The sequence below is a fragment of the Ammodytes marinus genome, assembly GCF_949987685.1.
Source record: "Ammodytes marinus genome assembly, chromosome: 3".
NCBI classification, from domain to species: Eukaryota; Metazoa; Chordata; class Actinopteri; order Uranoscopiformes; family Ammodytidae; genus Ammodytes; species Ammodytes marinus.
The window spans coordinates 13,785,299-13,810,360 of NC_137232.1; the positions used below are offsets into that span (position 1 = coordinate 13,785,299).

The 25,062-nt window shown below is 37.8% G+C and overlaps 1 protein-coding gene across 1 annotated transcript in view; it reads right to left on the reverse strand.

The window, feature by feature from the left end:
• The window catches only part of tenm4 (teneurin transmembrane protein 4), a gene marked incomplete at both ends in the record, with an annotated part of 180,674 nt that overhangs the window by 109,692 nt on the left and 45,920 nt on the right, over positions 1–25,062 (reverse strand). Inside the window, 5 exons of the mRNA XM_080054064.1 lie at positions 338–552; positions 6,598–6,756; positions 14,414–14,649; positions 16,683–16,769; positions 19,843–20,113. Of these exons, the coding sequence (XP_079910190.1) occupies positions 338–552; positions 6,598–6,756; positions 14,414–14,649; positions 16,683–16,769; positions 19,843–20,113 (968 nt within the window). The remainder of the gene's footprint in view (positions 1–337; positions 553–6,597; positions 6,757–14,413; positions 14,650–16,682; positions 16,770–19,842; positions 20,114–25,062) is intronic.

The following is a 25,062-nucleotide window of genomic DNA, read 5'->3' on the forward strand; positions in this document are numbered from 1 at the left end:
GTTAAACAAAAAAAAACAAAAGAGTCAGCGATTCTGGAGAATGCTTGTTTTTTGTCAAAACTAGTGAATATTTTTTTTAATCCAGTGTTAATACACATACGAGGCTATGTAAAGCATGCATGTTTGCTAGCTATACAGTGGGCCCCCTTTGTTTACCTACCAGTTTACAGAGCCTAGGCTGTGTATTAACTGTCTTTCTTTACAGCACACACATAGTACAGACAGCAGGTAACAAATCGTTAGTATACAGTTTATTCACACATTTTTCCCATATGAATTTTGACAACAAAAATCACCTAGCACACCTTTAATGGGTAACACATAAACAGTATCTTACCTGTGTGTGTGACGGAGGTAGCCCTCTCCTTCCATAGATGCCCACTAAGGCGTCTTTGCCCAGGGAAATGTTGAACTTGAGGTACATGGGATGATCTATGAAGACTTGAGACCTCCAGAATATGCCTGGGGGAATCTGCTGGGCCACTTTGCGTCCCACGTCAATCTCCCCCATATCTATATAGCTGTCGTCAGGGAACAAGCTCTCAAATTTACCTGCAATACACACAGTTAAAATAAAATAGAAATCGGTCAAAAGGATCACACTATTTATCTAGTATGTGTGGTAGTAAGGCAGAGGGACTCTTGGGAAGTCTGTTGTAGCAAGATAGTCTGGCCATATCACATATATTCAATCACATCACTGACAGACAGAGGAAAATAAATACAATGTTATGAATGACCATTAACAAGCAGTAGGAGAGAGTTTGTATTAGACTAAACCTTGTCTGTTTGCGTCTGTATATTTCTCCTATACAACCATCTTTAACAGACATTATCTCAACATTTTTTTTAAATATATTTTGAACCAAAGATCTCATCTTCTAAAGCACTTATATCAGACCATATCACACATATTCAATCAAGTCCCTGACAACCATTGAAGAAAATACTTTGTTATGAATGACCAGTGCTACCAATTCCAGTGTAGCAGAGAGTATAACAGCAGGAATGATCTGATTGGACATCAAGGCTGCTCCTTGAACAACATTCTGAAGTGTTTTGTGGATTTACTGAAATGGCAAAAAGGAATTTGGTTTTTGAGGCGAGACACTGCAGGCGAAAATATCCTTATTTTCAAGCACTGGTCAATTTTGAGATTTTTGACTAGAGATATTTTGCTTCCATAACAACATAATATGTCTTATTTCATACTAGTATGAATAAAAAGGTCCAACATGTACATGTATGTGTTTATTTGACTACACTGTGTTTGTTTGCATCTGTATATTTCTCCTATACAACTATCTTTAACAGCCATTGTCTCAACATTAGTTTTTTTTTCAATACTCTGAACCAAATATCTCAACTTATAAAGTCCTAACATCAACTAAACTTTCCATAATCATTCTTAGCACTTTTCAGAAGGTTATTACAGAAGGATTGTTAATATCATGGGAATTTTTCTCTTAAAACACATACCAAAAATGCATGTTTAAAGACCTCTACATAGTATCTATTTGATTCATAAAATGAAAAAAGGCTGTATCCATTGTATCTATAAGTTTGAAATTATACCCTATTCATGTGCAGTGTGTCGCCTTAAAATAAAATCATGAAATATGTTTCAATATCTTGTAGCGTTGATTTTTTTCATTTTGTCGAGGTTGCTCGCTCAAACATGGCCCCTACACTTTTTATAAATCTTGATAAAACGTTGTAAAAAATAAATATATATGATTTAAAATGTTGAACATATGGAGTATAAATCATATGAAAAAGACATCTGTTTCAATACTATATAATAAAATAAAGTTATAATTAAAGTGAAAGTAATCAAGTGAAAATTGTAATTACATTAGAAATAGGTCTCAAATGCTAATACCATCTCATACACAAGCAAATCCGCTGCCAAACATTCTCCATATGTTCCATAATGCAACTTATACATTAGACTCTGTGGGAACGACAACATCTGTTTGCCTGTGTATATGAGGTAATTTTAGCAACGCTGTCTATTTAAGCAAACGTAACACACACACACACATACACACACACACTCTCAGTATGTCCATACACACACACACACACCCTCAGGACTTGGTGGCAGACACACCGTAAGGTTACAGCAGATGGCTCCTCAAAAGTCCATCAGTGGCAATAGCTTTTTATCAGAGTTGACAACACACACACACACACACACACACACACACACACACACACACACACACACACACACACACACACACACACACACACACACACACACACACACACACACACACACACACACACACACACACACACACACACACATTCCCAATCTCCCAGATTTGGTTTTTACATAATGCTACAACAAACAGGAGCATTTTTGACATGTTGTTTGCATGTGTCTTCGTACAGCACATTAATGGTGTACTCATCAAGTTATTTAAATAAATCATAAGCCGAAACCTTTATGGTTAAAGGTTGAATCAGCGATGCTTGATGTCAAAATCATCTGTCTGAATTTGTTTTCCAGCATGCACACACAGTACGGACAGGTAGCGTATCATGAGGAGATCCACTGATTTTGACAACAAGTGATTTTGACAACAAGTATAGCATTCTCCAGAATCACTGACTCCACCTTTAAATATTATTTTTTTCTTGCCAGCTAAACTACAACATAATGCATAACGATTGACAGACAAGAACCCAAACATTCACAGAGTTTCAATATGCTCCACATATGCATCACGCTGATAAAGCTTGACATATCTCATCATTGTTTCTAGTGACAAAACTGCAAAATGAGACTTATTTTGAGGGAACTATGGCTATTGATTGCCTATCAAATCTGCTGGTTTGAGGCCAGCTGTAAACACACGCATTCTGGTGTCAGTAAATGACAAAGACAACTCCTGGATTCATCTATATGGTAATGACCTCATCTGCTACCTATTGTGTACTCTGCCAGACAGTGGTAAATCACATGGATAAATCTGGGGCCATTTTGTGTATGAGAATATACTGGTTACAAACTTTTCTAAAATCGATCAGTTGTTACCTAAAGCAGGGTTGCAGGGCTCGTACAACTTTTTTTAAATAAGTCAAATTAAAGTACTTTCAAAATAAAAGTTCGAACTTTTCAAGAGCCCCAAAGGTCTGAATATACTGTATACAGTGTAGTGCGAAAGTTTGTGAACCCCTTGAGCCTTTTGGAATTTTATTTATTTTAACCATTATTAATACATTTTTTTCAATACCAGTATTTTTTATATGAAATAACAGATGTTTGTTTACCAATTCAACATTTTTCTTTTCCAGAAATCAATTGTTAAAATAGATAAAACAAATTATTTGACAAATGTAGTATGTGCAAAAGTTTGTGAACCCTAAGCTGCATTGCTTAAATCGAGCAAGGTAAACACAATCAGGTGGGCCAAACTGATTGATGAAATAGACCAATGTAGTGAGAGATCTTTAGGGAAGAAATTGGGCACCACTAGATAAAACAAAGATAAAACCAGGTCAGTTTAGGCTCACCAAACTGAACCCATACAGGTCAGACATGCTCAAAGGGGAAACAATCTCAGAGGATCTCAGGAATAGAGTTTTGATGTTGCACATTTGTCTGGGGACAGCTATACATTCGTATAAAAAAGTTTGAGCTCCATCGGCCCACCGTGAGGCAAATCATCTACAAATGGAGAGCTTTAAGAGTGACTTAACATCTGCCAAGAAGTGGACTTCCTTCAAAAATATCTTCAAGCACCACAAGAAAAGGGATTTTTCAGGTAAAAGCCAACCCACACATTACATCTGGAGATTTGCAGACCATTTGCCATCACCATTCTTCACTTGGGCGAAGGTTCTGTTGGTGGTAGGCAGAGTTGCGTTTTTGCCCAAACATGGCGGTTTTGGTTATGACCAAACAGATCAATTTTGGACTAATCTGTCCACAGAATAAGACTTCAGGTATCTCCAGGTGCTCTCTGGCAAAGCTGTGACTAGCAGTTTTGTTATTTTTTGAGAACAGAGGCTTCTTCAGCAACCCTCCCTTGAAAGCCATGTTGACTGAGTTTTCTTCTTATTGTGGAACCATGCACATCTGTCCCAGATGTTGCAAGAGAGGTCTGCAAATCACTAGATGTAATGTGTGGGTTGGCTTTTAACTAATAAAATACTTTTCTTGTGGCGCTTGAAGATATTTTTGAAGGAAGTCCACTTCTAGGCAGATGTTCAGTCACTCTTAAAGCTCTCCATTTGTAGATGATTTGCCTCACGGTGGACCGATGGAGCTCAAACTTTTTTTGAATTAATTTATAGCTGTCCCCAGACAAATGTGCAGCATCGCAACTCTATTCCTGAGATCTTCTGAGATTTTTTTCCCTTTTAGCATGTCTGACCTGTATGGGTTCAGTTTGGTGAGCCTAAACTGACCTGGTTTTATCCGTGTTTTATCTAGTGGCGCCCAATTTCTTCCCTAAAGATCTCTCATTACATTGGTCTATTTCATCAATCAATTTGGCCCACCTGATTGTGTTTACCTTGCTCGATTTAAGCAATGCAGCTTAGGGTTCACAAACTTTTGCACATACAACATTTGTCAAATAATTTGTTTTATCTATTTTAACAATTGATTTCTGGAAAAGAAAAATGTTGAATTGATAAACAAACATCTGTTATTTCATATAAAAAATACTGGTATTGAAATTTTTTTATTAATAATGGTTAAAATAAATAAAATTCCAAAAGGCTCAAGGGGTTCACAAACTTTCGCACTACACTGTATATACCTATACAACCCATGTAAATGTTCACTGTGTTCACTGTTCTTTACCATTTGGTTTCACCTTACTTTTTGCACTATTCAGAAGTATTTAGTGTAACTATTACTAATCAGTTTGTTTTTTAATTATTTTGTTCTTGTAAAATGGAACGCTATTCATATAATATGTATTGACAATCACCTGATAAAGCTATCGGAAGAAAAACACATGCATGGATTTTCCATAAAGTGAATAATATAGAAAAAGGTTATAAAGAATAATATCCAACATAAAGAGGGGTGTCATATGTGTCCTGTCTAGATCAAATATTCAGAATAATGATATGGAAGTTATCGAATCATTTGTTTAATCTAATGATTCAATAATGAATTTCTACATTATCAATCAAAATGAGAGAATTAGACTAAAGAAAAAACCTTACTGCGCCGTGTTTCTACGCTTGATCCATTCATGATATCGAACCTGAGAATAAATTACCCATAAATCCTTTCTGCAAGAGAGAATCTGATTTGCAATACGATAGAGAGATTTATGAATGGGTTTGTATTCATGACACACTCCCACATGGTTAGATACGATTTTTTTTAAACAATATCCCAATAGCATGTCCTTCATGAGCCTGATTTAGTTTAATTCATTTTAATATTAATTGTCCATAACAATGCCAAGACAGCATGAAGGTATTACAAAAGAAAAACTTAAAAAAAACTAAACTACCGGTAGATCATATTTTATTGACTGTTCCTATGTGAGTCTTGTCAATATGTTGAGAAAAAAAATACAGCCTCTTTTTGTCAACAGATTTCAAACCTCGAAAAAAAACACAAGATTTGAAATCAGCCATTTCAAAAACTTTTCCAGACTGCTTAGGAACCTGCTGCTGCTATGCCTAACAGGGTAACTAAGCACTATGCTGCCGTTGGTTGCCAAGGCAAACGTCAGCCCAAGACTTTTTGAGATGAAAAGGATCACAGCCACTGTGAGGAGGACAGAGTGGATTATCCCCCCAGCCAGACCCTGGAGAAAGGCCCAATATCTCCCCGACACTTTGCCAGCACTTACAACAACTTTCCACAGGATTACAATGCAGATCTGGTGGCATTACCATGGAGACCACAGAGAACACAATGTGAAACTGGATGAAACAAAATGGCAGCAAAACTTTCTTGAGCTCCAAAATGTCATCTGTGAAAGTTTAAGATTTGGAAAACGTTGTGCCAATGTTGGAGGCAACAGTGTAACAGTCAAATGAGAGTCAGATCAATCCTTTAAAAAAATGCACTCTTTTAACTGTTGTCATGGAGTTGAACGACACAATAAACACCTCTTATTTTAGGTTACTTTAAAAAAACTCGGGGGCGCCCTTAGCTCAGTTGGTAGGGCGTCCCCCCCATGGGCCTCGGCCAGCAGCAGACCCGGGTTCGATTCCAGCCCGCGGTCGTTCTCTGCATGTCACTCCCCTCTCTGCCCCATTTCAACTCTGTCTCTACACTATCAATAAAGCATAAAAATGCAAAAAAAATATCTTATAAATTAAAAATTAAAAATTAAAATTCAATATCATCATTGCTTTCCTTTTTGAAAAAATCTTAAACATACAATAAAAAAACGTGATTATTTACGATTTACATTGAAAATGTTGCGATTAACTGCAATACAAAATAAAAAATAACTTTTGACAGCCCTTATAAAAACCCATAGTCCGTATGTAAACTGCTCTCACCATCGAAAATTCAGAATAAACAATTTTTTTTTAAATATTTTGTTAAATAATAGTTTTACAGCCCTGATAAAATCCCGCTGTCCATATATAAACTGGCCTCACCGTCGTCCTTGGCCCTGCCCCCGGGTATCTCCAGGCCCGTGTTCCCCAGAGGAGGGAAGCTGAGGTCGGGGGGGAAGGAGCTGGTGTTGTCCTCCGACAGCTGGAACATCTGCCTCTGCAGCGGCTGCAGGTGCCAGTTCAGACCAAACAGATGCATCGCTGAAAATATAAACGCATAAGAAATTATCAGAATTGATTCATGTGCAAAAAACTATATGTTAAAAGGCAAGGGAAGGCAAGTATTTTTCTATAGCACAATTCAGACACAAGCACATGAAAAATATGGACTTGTGGGACTCTGTGGGACTCTTTTTTAGCTGATTCATTTTTTTTTTTTTTCATTTTCAGTCCAAACAGATGCATCGCTGAAACATTAAACATAAGACATGTTAAGAATTGATTTATGTAGCTTAAATATAACTTTAAATGCTTTGTAAAGATGGAAGTGAGTGATTCTTGAGAATAATTGTTAGCAAAATCACTCTTTGGCAAAATCAGTGAATATCTCCTCACGATCTGCTACCTGTCCATACTGTGTGTGCAATGAAAACATATATTCAATGTTAATACACAGACAAGGTTCTGTAAACAGGAATGTTGCTAGCTACGGCGGACCCGCTTTACTTACATACATGTTCACAGAACCTTAGCTGTGCAATAACACCAGATTGTTGTTTAGCACACACAAAGAACAGACAAGTAGCGGATTGTGAAGGGATATTCAATGATTTTGAAAAAAAAGGGATTTAGACAACAAGCGTTCTCCAGAATCGCTGACTCCACCTTTAACTAACTAAAATACTATAGGCCTACTCTGGAAAGTGCTTACAAAGTATACATAACCATCTAAAGGTGACATCTGTGAAGTGGAGTGACTTCCACAGACTAATAGAACAATAGGTTTTGGTTTAATGGTTAATAGCAGAATGTAGAAAGTGCTGATCGGTGCAATCAGGAGGAGAATGCTATAGTGACCTCATGGAACAACATTTGTGTCACCACGGCGACATCAGCACGAACCACATGACCTAACTGCCCCTGTCAGTTCATCAGGGAAACCCCAGGGATATTCAATTAAATGTAAGACTTTTTAATACCGTTTTAATGCCACTTAAATTAAATTTAGTGCCAAGATCAAAGCCATACTGGCAAAAGTAGAGGGATATAATGGAAATTCCGATGCATTTTAGGGGACTTTTAATAAAGAATATGTTAAAAAAACTCACATTAATAAACTGTAACAATAGCTTAGGGGAGTGTGTGTATACTCTGTTTAACAACATCTAAAAGTGCTTATTTGTCACATAATGACCCCTCTCTGAGTATTTGATGCAGCAATCAGAAAAATGTGAGACCTTAGTTAAGGACATTCTTTCAATACTCTGTCTACGAAATATGGTACTTTTATGGCCTTTTTTTTGAGAACATTTAATTCAAGGCTTTTCTAATGCTATTATGACCCACTGCCCTTTCATTTCTCCAACCCGAACACCTTTCAATTCGCACTACAAAACTATATATAGGGGACAGAACCCCCCCCCCCCCCCCCCCCCCCCCCCCACGGACACACACGGACACACTATATACTAGGGCCATTTCAATGTGAACACAGCGACCTAAACATGCTGATATTTTTTCACAAGGTCGACAAAAGAAATGTCCTTTGAAACAATGGCGGCAGACTGGGGACAGAGAGGAGTGGCTGACCATGACAGATCACCAATAAGAGAATGGACCACGATTAGCTTAGCAAGGCAAAAATCCACCTCAGCAAGTCAACAGTCAGCAAAAAAAAAACGCTCAGCAACTCAATATAGCAACAACAAAAAAAATGTATTGGTTTTCCTGGCTCTCTTTAAGCTCCTCAAGTAAATAACAACATAATGGAATTATAAAGGGAGAATTATCTGACCAAAGCTATGCATGCTCTTAATGTATTGTTCTTCAAATGCATTTTAATTATTTTTTTTCGCTTTATAAGAGCGTACACTACCTCAATTCGGTAAGATGATAAAAGTTCAACTGCACTACCAGCATCTGTTGTGCATGTGTCCAGTGTGTGTGTGTGTGTGTGTGTGTGTGTGTGTGTGTGTGTGTGTGTGTGTGTGTGTCCAGTGTGTGTGTGTGTGTGTGTGTGTGTGCGTGTGTGTGTGTGTGTGTGTGTGTGTGTGTGTGTGTGTGTGTGTGTGTGTGTGTGTGTGTGTGTGTGCGTGTGTGTGTGTGTGCATGTGTCAGCGGAGGACAGCCAGTGAATAGCTAGGCTAGATGGCTTTATTTGTCATTTTGTAAAAAGCTCCATAAAAAGACTTGTCCTTTTGATTCATAGCTCTCCATTCTGCACACTGACGGGTGAAATGCAATACAAAGTTGTTTTCTGGCCTCATTGCAAAGTCGCCAGACGGCAGGGTGTCATTCCAAGTGTCCCAGTAATCACGTCTTTGTAACAGGCCCTGCTTTCTACAGCCTATCTCTGCTCCCAAAAGGAATTTAATGGGAAAATAGTTGAAGAGGCGTCAAATCCTTCAAGACTTACTTGAATGCCGGCCCTCGTTTGATATGTGGAGAATTGGATTCGAGCCAGTGTAGCCTCTTGAATTTTTTTTTTTCACTTTTTTTCACTTTTTTTCTCCTTGCTTTTCAAACTTTGTAAATACTGTGCACTGGCAGTTAAAGGTGGAGTCAGTGATTCTGGAGAATGCTTGTTGTCAAAATCACTTTTCCCAAAAATCAGTAAATGTATGTGCACTGAAAAAAAATCTGGTATTTATACACAGCCTAGGCTTTGTAAACAAGTATGTGATCAAAGGACATCTAAGTGGATTTTTTTCTACCTGCTTGTCAACTTTTACAAACACTACCACGATGACAGTCAAGACGGCTGGAGCTGGCTTCAAAATGATGAAGACAGGTTGTAAGGAAAATAACAACTCACTTCTAATGAGACAAGCTGTGTGTCTGTTTTGACCTGTCAAGAGTGTGTGTGTGTGTGTGTGTGTGTGTGTGTGTGTGTGTGTGTGTGTGTGTGTGTGTGTGTGTGTGATATAACACTTTGAAGCATCCGGCATTTATTTTTTATTTTTTTTCAAGCCCATGTTCTGCCCTCCTTGTGCTTATCTGTTGGCAGGAGATGGGTCACGCCATGTGCCAATTAGAGCTCAGAGGAAACTGAAGGGCTGTCCTGCTACTGAATACTCCTCAAACCATCTGAGGGAGACAGCGCTTTTTTGGGCTTCTTAGCTGTGGGTCGTCTGCCAGCATTTCTTGGCGTCTGACTATTCTCTGATGTGAAGCACTTTTTGAACTAGTGCACACTTCAAGGTACGTTTGTGAGGAGTGTACAAGTGTAAGCCCCTTTTTTCCCTCAACTTACTGGTCAAAATTTGAAAAAAGCTATCTAGTTTGAGGTTTTTCCAAGAAGCCAGCACTGCATAATGTCTCCTAAATACCTTGGACTGGGTATTTATTTTTACCTTATAATTAAGAAGAGCACCTTTTTCAGCTAGTGCACACTTCAAGGTACGCTATTTTGTTTTAAAGTTTGTGTTTTTTAAAGGGTACTATTAAAAGAAAAATCATAAAAAATTGTGATTTGAGCATCCAAAAATGCAGGTATTACGGAAAAGCCAGCACAACATTAAGTCTCATAAATGCCTTGGACTGAAAGATGTTTTTACCATATGGTTGATTAAAGATTTTTTTAATTTTTTTTTATACTTGATAGGTATTAATAAACATGGCAGCCATTAGTGTCTACCTTCTGGCCTAACTGCATTCAGAATGTTCTTATATTGGAAGTCAATGGTGCAAATGTTTACAGGTAAAAGTTGAGCCAAATGACTCTTATAGCCACATTTCTTGTTAGCATCTCATTATTCCATCACTGACATATAGTATTTCTGTTATTTCAAGTGTAAAATGCATTCCAAATATTATAGTTAGTAAGTTATAGCATTTTTAGTATAAAAAAAAGAAAAAAAAAGTGGATTAATTTATTTTATGACATACGTTTAAAAAGAGTGTTTCAGAGTTGTACGATCATGCAGTGCAGAGTGAACAACCTCCGTGTCCTTGACTAGACACCCAGGGGTGATGGTAAGTGAACACAGGAGGGAACTGATGACCTTTAAATGGAGGAACATTTCATAGAACTAAATATGCAAATGAGCTAAAGGGGGGGGGGGGGGGCTGGGGGGTGGCACTCGTGGTGTAGTGGTTAGAGTCACCCCCATAGAGGCTCAGTCCTCTTCACAGCAGACTCGGGTTAGAATCCAGCACGGGTCGTTCTCTGCATGTCATTCCCCTCTCTGCCCCATTTCACCTCTGTGTCTCTCCTAAAAAAAATTCTAATAAAAATCATAAAAATTCCAAAAAAGAAATCTAAATAGCTAAGCAGACCACAGAGAAAATAGTGACACAATCTTAAACCCCCGCGACCTTTCCCCCACTTCAAAATATGCCGATTTTACCTACGCTGTGACAAAATAAAAAACGTCAACAACTTCTGTCATGAGGCCATAATTGGCTTCATTAAGACATCTCACCCAGAGTTCCCAAATTACAGGCCCCTGGAAACATTAATTGCACTTGAAATTAAATGTATTTTCTCATCAGGCTTTAATTAAAAACACGGGGCCCTTTAGTTCTTGATTGGAAATGCCGGTCGTAAGGGTGAGGGAGGTTTTTCGGTCTCAGACATGTTTACTTGTGGAGCTAACTGGAGACTGTGTGTGTGTGAGTGTGTGTGTGTGTGTGTGTGTGTGTGTGTGTGTGTGTGTGTGTGTGTGTGTGAGAGAGAGAGATTTGCGAGGGTATAATTACACACACTGATTAAGCTTGCTGAAGGGACTCTCTCTAGGCTTTTGGCGAAGTTACAAACGGTAAACTGTAGACACACATGTACTGTATCTCTGGTTGTACATACAGGCAAATCCCCAGTGTTAATGCTAAAATTAAAGGTGTAGTCAGTGATGCTGGAGAATGCTTGTTGTCCAAATCGCTTTTTGTCCAAATCAGTGAATATCTCCTCACAATCTGCTAGCTGTCTGTACTCTGTATGTGCTGGAAAAAAATCTAATGTTAATACACAGCCTAGGGCTGGCTATGGTGGGCCACTTTTGCTTAGATACCCTTTGTTACAAACCAGTTTACAGAGCCTAGGCTGTTTAATAACACTGGATGTTTTTGTACTGCTAATGCTCAAATTAAATTAAAGCCAAATTAGAATGTGCTCACACTAACTGTCATTGATTTAAAATTGCTGGATAGCTAATGTAAGTGCTTTAGAAGTTGCGATTTTTGGTTCAGAGTATTGGAAAAAACTAATGTTGAGGCAATGTCTGTTAAAGATAGTTGTATAGGAGAATTATACAGATGCAAACAGACAAGGTTTAGTCAAATAAACACCTACATTAATGTTGGACCTTTTAATTATACTATGAAAGAAGACATGTTATGGAAGCAAAATGGACAAAAAAACTGACCAGTGCTTGAAAAAACTATATTTTGTTTGCAGTGTGAATTTCAATTGTATCTATGTAAATGGCTTTGGTGACAAATACAAATGTAATAATCATATGCATATGTTAGTTTGGGCTAAAAGAGAAGCAGCAACGATAGCTATGGTGATTGTAGCGGCATAATGCATATCTATAACAAATGTCCAATGAATATTAAATTCATCTTGCTGATAATAGGCCACACAGAAAAATCTGACCATTATTTCATTGACTCGCATATTAACTACCATTTTCTCACCAACTTTCTATTGAAAAAAGACCTTTTTCGTGTTCTGTGCAAAGACTGTATTCAACATTGTAACCATTTATATGTTAAACAGCTATTGCCAGCCAATCAGATGTACTTTATATGGTAAAATATGTTACATTGTGCGTATCTGGTCTGTAACAAAGGCAGCGGGCAGAACTTTTTATTACATGAATGAAAAGAAAAAGGTAATGGGAGATGTTGAATGTAGATAATCACATCATTGGAGCTGTCTCCCAATCAGGGCAATGAATGATAATGACATTGAATGATATTTAAATGTAGACCTCAAACATAGGCTATTGGTTTGACATTATATTTAAACTCACAATTCTTACCTGTCTTATCTCACTTTAAATTCACTAAAGGAACCATATGTCTAAAAGGTGAGGCAGTAACATAATTTTTTTTATAGCACTGGTACATTTTGAGATTTGTGTCTATTTTCCTTCCATAACATGTCTTCTTTCATACGAGTATAAATCAAAAGGTCCCAAATGTACTGTTCATTCAGGTGTTTATTAGGATAAACCTTGTCTAAGTGCGTGTGTATATTTCTGCTATACGACCATCTTTAACAGCCATTATCTGAACATTAGTTTTTCAATACGCTGAACCAAAAATCTCAACTTCGAAAGCACTGACATCAACTAAAATGTCCATACTCATTCTCAGAACTGTTCCGAAGGTTATTACAGAAGGATTTAATCTTATGTTGTTTATTGTCTGATTGATGATACATTTTGTTCTTAAAAACGTGCCGAAAATGTATTTTTTAGACATGTTTTTGTCATATTGCCTAGCCATAGTTTATTATGTTACCTGGAGAAAGCACTTACTGTACATGTAGTATTCCCTTTCTAATGAATCATTTTTAATTCCTCAACCTAAATGCTTTTTCTAACAAATTAACTAGTGAATATTGTACAGACAGCCTTGTATATAGATCATACAACAGCCTAAATAGACAGAACTGATAGCAAACGGATAGCATAACTCAGATGTCATCGCTAGTGGTATTGAATCTTCAATCAAATGAAATAGATTTTCTAACTGCACCGCACTCTCTAGTGTAAATGGTCTAATGTATTTTTAATTCATTTCCTATCTAACCTATTCAAGAAACCAAGACCCCAGCCATCTCTACAGAATCAGTCAAACCCAATCTAGTGATGATAATGTTATTTCTATAGACAAGGTGTGTGTGGGCGAATAGTCCATCTATGAAACCCCCTATATAATGACGCTCGTACTATAAGGTTCATAGTGCAGTCTCAAGCTATTAAAAGCAATGATAGAGAGTGAACACAATAGAGCACGGACTCATCTGGCCACTGGAATGCTCTGCAAAGGACTATTAAATTGGACAAACTCAAATTCACCATCTCAACCGTCTTCACTGATCTATGCAGTTGCTTTGATACATAAACGACACATTTGTAAAAGACACACACACACACACACACACACACACAGGACAGATGCACAACAGATGTTGGTATTGCATTTGAACTTTTAGCATCTTAGGGAATGCAAGGTCAGCCATAGTGCCCCTGGAGCAGTTTTGGGGTTAAGTGTCTTGCTCAAGGACACAATGGTAGAGATGGTGGGCACCGTAGATGTAATACCAGCCACCACTAGTTTTACAACTAACACCCTCCTGTCAGGTGCCGGGGATCGAACCAGCGACCTCATGGTTACTGGGAGGAACCAGAGACCTCATGGTTACTGAGAGGAACCAGAGACCTCATGGTTACTGGTCGGAGGAACCAGAGACCTCATGGTTACTGGGAGGAGGAATCAGAGACCTCATGGTTACTGGTCGGCCCCTCTTTCCTCTAGGCCATCCTACCACCCTACCAGTTAGGTGAGCCATGGGGTAGATACATAGAGGCCCTGGTGTGTGGTAGTAAAAATCTCTGACTCCTAGAAAATACTAGAAACCTGTATGCATGGCATCTATTTTAAAATGTATATGAAACAATGTACAATGTATTTGTCCCTGCTCAATACACTTCTAAATGAAAATGAAAAAAATAAATGTCTGACTCACCTATGAAGTAAGCCAGTAGGAACAGCAGAGTTAGGGAGATGAGGATGGCGCTGAGAGCAGCACACTTCCAGTTGCAGTGCTTGTAGGGTTTCTTCAGACTGAATGCCGGGCGGGAGAAGGTGTTTCGGGGCAGGGGCCGGGGCGGGGGGGAGTAGACCGTACTGGAGGTCAGAGGGTATCCCGGAGAGGTCGTGCAATACATCGGAGACGTTCCACCGGGTTTGAACAAGAAGTGCCTATAGGAGAAAAGAGAACACATTTCAGTGTTAGTGTTAACACTGAAATGTGTATAGTTTTTTTTTAAGGATTGGTGCCTTTTTTTGAGATTTTTTGTAGCTTTTTTGCTTCCATAACATGTCTTCTTTCATACTAGTGTGAATCAACCTTCCAAAATGTACATGTAGGTGTTTAGTTGATGAAACCTTGTCTGTTTGTGTCTGTATAATTCTCCTATATAACCATCTTTAACAGCCATTATCTCAACATTGGTTGCTTTTCTCCAATTCTCTGACAAAATAGCTTAACTTCGAAAGCACTTACATTAACTAAACGTTGCATAATCATTCTCAGCCCTATTCTAAAGGTTATAATCGAAGAAAGTGTTCATATTTTGTTAACTGTTTGATTTATGATACATTTTGTACTTAAAAACATGCAGAAAATGCATTTTTAAGACCTGTACATGGTATTTCTTTTGCTTTATAAAACTAAAAACGCATGTATGTTACTAGTGTCTATCCAAGTGCAGTCTCTTCCACTGATAAGTAATTCTGTCTCAAAGCACATCCAATACTGTTACCATAGTCACGCTTCTGCTAGATTGGTCAGAGAACACTGACACATATTGGGTTCGCTCAGTCGAAACTGTGAATCAATATTAAAACTAATTTGCAGAACTAGAGACCGAAACTGGCTCTTGTTTACTACTCTGTTTACCTATGCATGCAAGTGTTAATGGTGAAGAGAAATACCATGTAAGTACTCTATACAGGTGCATCTAAAAAAATATATTATATAATTGAAAAATTCATAATTTTTAAGTCAAAATATGAAACTTTGATATACTCTATATTGATAGCACATGAAGTGAGAATAAATATACTTTTCAGAAGGTTGATATTTCTGTATTATGAATAATTTTTCTGTAATATTCTAATATTTTGAGATACTGTATTTTTTTTATTCCATGAGCTGAAGCCAAAATTAAATCAAAATAAAGCCTTGACATAGTTTACTTGGCGTAATGGATCTAGAATGTGTGAAAGCATCACTGTTTGAATGGACTTTTCCATGATAATATTTTTAGATGCACCTGTGTGTGGCGATTCTAGAGATATAACACATAGGGTTGCGGGTTAGAGCTGCACTGATATATTTGACCTTGAAACACATGGCTGGCTATCTCAAAATAACTTGTGTATAGCCGTATGTATGAGCAGCCTATCAGAAAATCAACCGTAGCGCCCTGTTGTTGACAAGGTGGCAGTTTTGACAAGAAGTTTACAAGAAGTTCCCGAGAAGCTACAGTGACATAAACGTGATTGAATGTCACATTATAAGGTCTGACGTGGAAAGTCAAAAAGTCCATATTTTATTTATAAATATCAGGACACATTATTTGACATATCCCATTCTAGGAATAGGTGATACAAATGTGCAAAATGTGTTTCATAAGGCGGTCATGCTTAACATTAATCAAAATACATACAACACCAACAATGTGACTTGGTGTAAATTGTTAGTTGTATTAAAGGTGGAGTCAGTGGTTTTTGAAGACAGTTTTGTTGTCAATATCAGTGAACATCTCCTCATGATCTGCTACCTTTACGTACTGTGTGTGCACTGAATCCATTGTTAATACACAGCCTAGGCTCTGTAAAATGGCATGTTGCTAGCAGTGTGTCCCCTTAGTTTACATAACCTTTGTTAACATACCAGTTTACAGAGCCTATGCTGTGTATTAACCCCAGATTTTTTTCAGCGTACACGCAATACGGTAGCATATCATGAGAAGATATTCACTGATTTAGACCAAAAAGTGATTTTTAACAACGAGCATTCTCCAGAAAAGCTGACTGCACCTTTAAATTGGGAACACACACACACACACATCAAAACATTCTACTACACACATTACACTGGTGATTGACAGCAATTAAAAAAATAAAATGTTTGATGGAGATTTTTTTTTTTTTTTGCAAAAATCTTTTTAGTAGATTTTTGAAAGTTGAAAATGTGGGAGGAGCCAGATAGCAAACATGCAACATACCCGTCGTTTTGGCGTGCGGAAGCCAGGATGTCCATCTCTATGAGGTTGTCCTGTAAAGTCTCTAGGAATGCCTGCTTTGATATGTTTCTACACACAGGGTGGAGAGATGGAGATGAAGCCATGAGTGTGAGATGTACGTGCACGGAAAAACACAGAAAAATGCCAATACAGTTTGTGATCTAAGCATGGGCTGGTATGCAAGGTTTCAATGTATAGCTATCATGTCGCTTAGCTTGAATTGTGTATTGTTGTTAAGTTAAGTTTCTTTATTTGTCAATTTACATCAAAATGTGTTCTTTGCATATCCCCTCTCAAGTTACCACACTTCGGAGGGGGTCAGAGCGCAGGGTCAGCCGCAGTACAGCGCCCCTGGAGCAGTTTGGGGTTAAGTGTCTTGCTCAAGGACACAATGGCAGAGATGGTGGGCACCGTAGATGTCATGCAGCCACCACTAGTGTCTGTTTTTTCCCCCCAAAATTAATTTTTTATTTTTTTACCCTGACATTTCATGATAACAGAACATTATACCGGCCCATGCCTGTGATCACTTAGCAACAACAACAGCACAGCAAACAACTGACAAATGAGATTCAAGACATAGGTACGGCGTAGGACAACGAAAACCCTTATGGAACTACTTCTACAAAAGGTGTGAGGACGAAAAAACATCTATCTATCTTTGAGCCCTCGGTTTGGGGCGCTACCATACCTGGTTTTGTACGAGCCCTGCCCTTCTCTGCATGCGTCCTGCTCCTCTCTGATAAACATTAAGGTATTCTGGCTCCTTTTGAGGTCGTGATTGGGAGAAAACAATGTGTCACTTAACAAATAGGAACCTTAAGCTTTCTACACTTAGTTCACAAGACAGTTTTTGATATTGTTTATCGTATGGCGAGACACTGTAGGCAATGTATGTTCAAGCAATGGTCAAATTTGAGCTTTTTTTTGTCTATTTTGCTTCCATAACACGTCTTATTTCACCTGCAGTGTCTCCACTTGATTTCATTTTTTTTTAATTACAAATAAACTTAACATTTAATTTGATCGTTTTCACTCTAAATAATATACTTAACCACAGTTGTATTTATTTAACGTAATGGTCGCAACACTCAAAAAAATAAAACAAATAAATAAAAAATCATATAGCTAATTCTTAAAGTTACTACGAGAGAATTTCTCATTTCTTCCATAATGCATTTTTTCCTATGATCTGTCCCATAAGAAAATAGTGTGGCAGCAATGCAATGGAGAAATGAACTATCCCTGCGTTCCAATACCCATACTTCCCTACTATTTAGTATGCCAGAAAAAGATTTAGGAGGTCCCAATGCATGCATGTCAATTGTAGTATGCCAAAAATACTTAGATGCCCCACTAACTCCAATAGCATGTTGCAGTATTCGTCTTTATTCTTGACATTTCTCGACATAATGAAAAAAAATCTCCCTTATCTGATTTTTTTTTTCTCTCCCGTGGCCCTAATACTCTTCTGTACTTTAGTATGTAGTGTAGTAAAAAGAAAAAGCATGTGAATTGGAACGCAAGGTGTCTGTCCACACATGCAATAGGCCATTCTGAACACGCTCGCTCCATCACTGGTACAAGAGAAAAGCCTGGTTTCTGATCCCTGCCCTTCTGAGGACGCTACTGAAGTCTGCTCCTGTTTCTAAAGTTTGAGTTTTGGGGTGAAATTTTTTCACTTTTAATGAAAGGAGAAACATTTCTGGTAGAAAATCTAAAGAAAAGGATATAGCTGGATATGGCCAGACAACTGTAACATCTCTCCACTGGTAGACCGATCAGAGAGAGAATTTATCAAGAACATTTTAACAGATATTGTGAGAATCATACCCAATCCTTTAAAAGGTGCTTCGAGGAAATTTCGGGTTTGTGTTAATTCTTGCACCCCCTTTTGACAAAAGCGGTAGTGTTTTTACTACGCCAGCTGTTGTTCCTGGGTTAGCGTACCCATGACAAAGGCATTAAGAAAAAACTATATAAAAATAGCATTCTTTGCACTGATGGTCTCGTTTTCTGTAACATGTAATTTATGATCATCAGATGAAAAATTTGACTGTTTCAGAAATATTTTCAATTTCCTTGTAGGTACTTTAAATAAAGAGGTAACCATACCTATAGACATGTGCTAATGATAATGATAATAATGCTAATGTTTGAGACATCATTACTACAAGTGTGTAATTCAATTGCTTCCAATAATTCCTAAATAATACAACACATAATTTAGTAGACATTTAGTTTTTATCTATAATAACTTCGAAGCTAAACAAAATAGCTTTTATTACATTTTTCTCAACAGGTGACTTGGAGTTTTCTACTATCGGCTAAGACAGTGAAGAGGGTTGAGATAATGTTCCGTGCTGTTTCACACTTGCCTTTCAATAAGACCAGCCACAAGGACTAGCACAAGATATATTTCCCTGTGTTACAATAACACTAGAGAGAACTACTCCAGTCAAGGGCTTCCTATTGAGAACAACCTGTTGAGAACTGATTACTGATTAATATGAAGTAAATCAAACTAGGGTCTGAAGTGGAGGCGCTACGAAGTGTGCTCACCGGAGACTAAATGTAATTGTGCAAAATCTTCTTCATAATATATCCGGTGTGATTGTTAAATGTACTGCTGTTTGAAAACCCAATACAGACTGTACCCCCCAGGGATCTCTGAGTTGATTTTAAGACCTTTTAATACAGTTTTAATGACACTTAAAATGAAATTGAAATGCCAACTTGCACTGTTAGAATTTCTCTCGTTGGACAGAGACCAACAATTCAGGACTTTTCTCTTGCTCAGCACAACATTATGTTCATCACATGGTTAAGCCTTGGCCCTTAGCTAGACAGTTTCAATGATATTGCTTTGCTACGTGTTAGCACTGTGCTATTTATTATCAAGTACACACATCCCCCAGTTACCTTGTTTCGAGTGGTATGTTGCTGTTGAGTAGCCAGTTGTCCTGTGCGCCCTGCCCTGAGTCTAGCCCAGTTGTAATTTCACTTCATGTGTTATGAATCTAGACTATATTACAGTTTAACTTTTTGATCAAATCACATTAAAGAAATTACTTTTCATTGATATTATTTTTTTTTAAGGTGCACCTGTATATACTATCAAAGAAACCAGTACCCCAGTTACCTTGTTTCGAGGGGTATGTTGCTGTTGAGTAGCCAGTTGTCCTGCGCGCCCTGCCCTGAGTCTAGCCCAACGTTAGGGCCCTCGGGTGGGGCAGAGGAGTCTGTGTGTGCGGGGCTGGGGTTGGAGCTGCGCGGGGTGTAGGTGCCTCGGTTCAGGGAGTTTACAGAAGCCGCGTTGTGCTGCTGATGCTGGTGGAGGTGGCTGGGGGAGTGGGAGTGGGACATGGGCAGGGGGGGCGTCCGCAGACGAGAATGGTTCTGGAACACTCCGTCTGGAAGGGAAGAGAGGGAAGGGATATAACGTGGGTTAGATGATGATGTAAAAATAAGAGAATTTCACTGATTTAGATTCAAAGATTCAAGATTGTAAGTGTTTATTGTCATATGCACAATAAGAAAACATGTTCTCAGTCATACAATGAAATTCTCCCTGTGTTTTCCACTGACAAACAAAGAGAAATATGAACATATGCAATATACAAGTAAAATAGAAAAAAAGCAGCAACAAAGCAGAATATACAATTAACAAGGTAAATAGAAGAGCAGCAACTAGATACAACAACAAATCTTAAAATAATATAAAACGTTCAAGGTTCTTTTTGAGGCACGTTTGAGTAGTGATTCACTTTTGAAGGAACGATACATCAAAGACACAGATTCACAGTTTGTTCATCAACACAGTTTAGTTTGAAAACTGCAGCAGATCCATTGAGGTCAACTATTTGGAAAAGATTCTTGCATGGTTCCTAATCTACTCTTACCCATGGAACTATCACCTCTATGTAGCTGGTCATTATAACAACACTATCACATATGTATGTCCACTCTTCTGCTTTTGGATGAAGTTATGTTTGGTCCTTTGAAACTCCAGCAATCTGTCATAATTTTTTTAAATGTATTTCTAAGTTTAGCTAACATGCTCTTGTGCACCGCTATTTCGGCAAACACGGCTATTGCTGGTAAACTCTTATTTCCACAAAAACGAAAATCAGTTATGTTTTTCTTACAATTTAACCTAACCGGACACTTTTCAGAGTCAAACTTGCAGTGATAAACATGATTATCATGTCAAAAGGAATGGAAACTGTTGGTCCTAGCGAGTAAAATGCACTTTCTTTGTATGCTACTTGCTACATACTTCACAAGATAAACGAGCAGTGTTCTTGTGGACTGTGTACCCATTTATTTCCACATCTGCTGAGCCATTCATCAATCAATGAACTGCCGGCTTCACACACACAGTGGGAGAAAAGGCTTTTTATTTTGTAGCCGCGAGCCGCCTTTATTTCACACATATCCACAAAACTAAATTGCCAATTTTCAGGGGGAGAGAGAGAGAGAGAGAGATAAAGAGAGAAAGAAAGAGAGGAATATAGACACGCAGACAGAAGGCTTATTTTGTATAATCAACTTCCTCACTAAAGCCACTACCTCCCATTGTTTAGGGTCAGAATCCAAATCAACTGTTGAGCTGCCGATGTGGCTGAAGCATTTAAAGGTGTAGTCAGCAAAATTGGAGAATGGTTGTTGTTGTCAAAATCTCGTATTGTTAAAATCAGTGAATACCTTCTTGCAATTCCGAACCTGTACGTAATGTGTGTGTCCGCTGAAAAAAATCTACTGTTAATACACAGCCTAGGCTCTGTAAACTGGTATGTAAACAAAGGATATGTAAACAAATGGGGCCCACCGTAGCTAGCAACATACTTGTTTACAAAGCCTACACTGTAAACAATTGCTGTACATTTACAGCAGGATTTCAACAGCATTTACCTGTTATTTATAAAAACAGCATTTAACTGTTAAAATAAAAGGCAGTCTGTTAAATTACAGTCCTTTGCTGTTATTTTACGGAACGGTAATGTTTTTCAAAAATACTGAACGTTCCTGTTAATTTACCATCAAACTTGGAAGGGACAACTTGACATGAGCTGCCTGCACATGTGAAGCTTATACAGTTTTCTTCATTAATCCTCATCCATCCACATCTTAACTAATAAGTGTTGTTTACTGTATATCCTCTGGTTAAGTTTACTTAAAGTTGAGTTATATCTACTTGGAAATGGAAATTGCAGGTAACGTAATTAAACCAAGTTAGTCTTACTTAACTGAAGAGTTGTGTTTACTCAGTAGAATTAAGGAAACGGATTGCCTTAGATAAATCAAGTAAGCACAACATAGTGTATTGTAGAGACGCCCCCTTTCCCACAATGACTTGCACTGGACTAAACGTCTGTTATGTTGCTATTTGCACCCTCAGTAAAGGGGATGTTTCATTCCATTACCTCACTATGCATTTTGTTTAAATAAAACATTTCTGTGTGAACTAACTGTTGTTTTTAGTTATAACAAACGGTTTGTGGAAATCTTAAACAAGATCCCTAGTTCAACTCAGGAGACAATTTACAATATAAATGAATCATTCCATTGAACTTAATATATTGTAAAAAGTGTCTTGAAGTAACAAACAGAAGCTGCTCTCTGTGTTTAGCATTTGAACAAATAGGGGACAAAGTAAATTTACATATGGAATGAAACAGATCTGCCCAATGAAATATAACATCCCCTTCGCTCACGGTGCAAACAACATAACAAACATTTAGTCCAGTTTCATCCCTTTTTTCATTAACAGTATAATCCTGTCAATTTTAGTGACAGTCAAATAATGTTAATTTAACAGTAAGAAAATGGCAACCCTGCTGCCAGTTGATTACTGTTTTTACTGAAAAAACAGGTTCATACAGTTTTCTTCATTAACAGCATAATCCTGTCAATTTTATTGACAGTGATATAATGTTAATTTAACAGTAAGAAAATGGCAACCCTGCTGCCAGTTGATTAATGTTTTTACAGGGAAATTTCTTACAGTGTACACTGTATACTAACAGAATTTTTTTATTTCAACGTGCACACACAATATAGACAGGTAGCGGATCATGAGGAGATATTCACTGATTTTGACAAAAAGTGATTTTAACAACAAGCATTCTCCAGAATCGCTCACTCCACCATTAATACACCTTAAGTCCACACATTTAAATAGGATGAACCTCTGACAAATCATGTTATTTATTTTCCAAGGCACAATAACATGCATTGATCACACAGATTGCTGTATAACTAAACAGACTTTTGCACACACACACACACACACACACACACACACACACACACACACACACACACACACACACACACACACACACACACACACACACACACACACACACACACACACACACACCTCTGCCCTTGTAATTATCTGAATCACTGAGAGACGCAGTGAAGAAGTCCTGATTAACAATAAAACGGTGTGCGATAGAAACACACACAGTTAGTGGATGACCCTCCCCTACCGTTCAGTATAATGTACCGGATCCATAAAGCCATTAATAAGGTTATGCTAATTCCATACAAGGACACAGCGCAGCAGACACACACACAGAAATATATCACAAGGACAAATGCCTGACTGCATCTGGAATATATTAAGCTAGGCAAACAAATACTTTGCCTCCTATGACGATCGGGGCAAATTTGGGGCAACAAGTAATTCATTTTTCTTGATTATAATTTATTTTATTTTAAATTGATTTTTTAACCATACCTGCAGTACATTTTAACTGCCTGAAAAATGAACGACACAAAAGTATCTATATATATTGTTGTAAAACTCAGCTTCACAAAACGTGTTGCAATTCTACAGTGTGGGGAGGGGAAGGGGTGAGGGGGGGGGGCCTATATACAGTACTGTTATATAGACCATCTGGATCGCGAAGACATAAACCACAGAGGGGCTTGGGTACATGCCACTTTACTAGTTATATTAGGCAAGTTTATTTATATAGCACAATTCAGACACAAGGCAATTCAAATGGCTTTACATGGGCATAAAAATGTCTCTGTTTTTGTTTTGCATTACGATAAAAATCCAATACTAGACTGTATGCATATTTGTCCAAGCAATAACCCTTCCACAGAAAAGTTAACGTAATTTTTCATGTGGAAATGTCATGTAATTTCCTGTAAAGGATTATTAAAGGATCTATCTATCTATCTATCTATCTATCTATCTATCTATCTATCTATCTATCTATCTATCTATCTATCTATCTATCTATCTATCTATACAGAAGTACTTGCAATAAGACAGTTTATGAGACAAAGCATCGGAGCATGGCGACCCCCACACACATGGTGAGTCAGCAACTATTATTCACTCAAAGGACCGGAGAGAAATAAATGATTTTCTATTGAAATAGGCAAGAAAGGGACATTCATTTGTTATCGCAGAGACAGAGAAACGGCCGACTGTTCTACAATAGCCAAACGTTCACATGGCATTCAACCCAGAAGCCTACAGATATCTATTCAGTCTAGTAGGGGATGTGGCGTTGTTTCATTTTTCATCAGAGCAGATGTATGCGTTGGTTGGTTAAGGCCTCCTGATGCTATTCTCTAGATAAGTCATTAGGGACACGTCCACTTCATTAGTTAGGATCAGCCCCTCCCCCTGTAGAGAGCAGGAATGTCTGTGTAATGGTGAAATGTTATGATCGCTATAGGAGACAAGTGGCAAGCTTGTGAGGATGCAAATAACTAGATTATAAGCAACAAATTAAAGTAAATACCTTCATACCCTTAAACACATTTAGACATGTTATCTTAAGTCTGCACAACTCTACCTACAACTGTTTTAAATAGGCTATATTGTAAAACTAGAAAATGAATTTCCTGCTGAAAATGTGTGTGAATGCTGAACAAGCTCTTTGTTGTGGTAAAAATAGGATTTATGTTAACTTTCTAGAGTTGTTTACATTAACAATGTAATATTTCAAACACTTTAAGGCAAAACACTGCAGGCATACACATACTTTTTTCAAACACTGGTCAAATGTGTCTATCTTGCTTCCGTAACATGTCTCCTTTCATACTAGTATAAAAAGTCCAAAATGTAGGGTGTTTATTTGACTAAACCATGACTGTTTACGTCTGTATGTTTACTCCTATACAACCATCTTTAACTCTAGAAATCAGAACTAATTGTGCATTTCAAGAATTCCCATGATAAAGGGAATATATCAAACAAGTTAAGGCCAGACATGGCAGTACTCAACTGGCAAAGTTTCATGTTGATATCTATAAGAAGGCAAGGCAAGGCAAGTTTATTTATACAGCACAATTCAGACACAAGGCCATTCAAAGTGCTATAAGAAGAAAA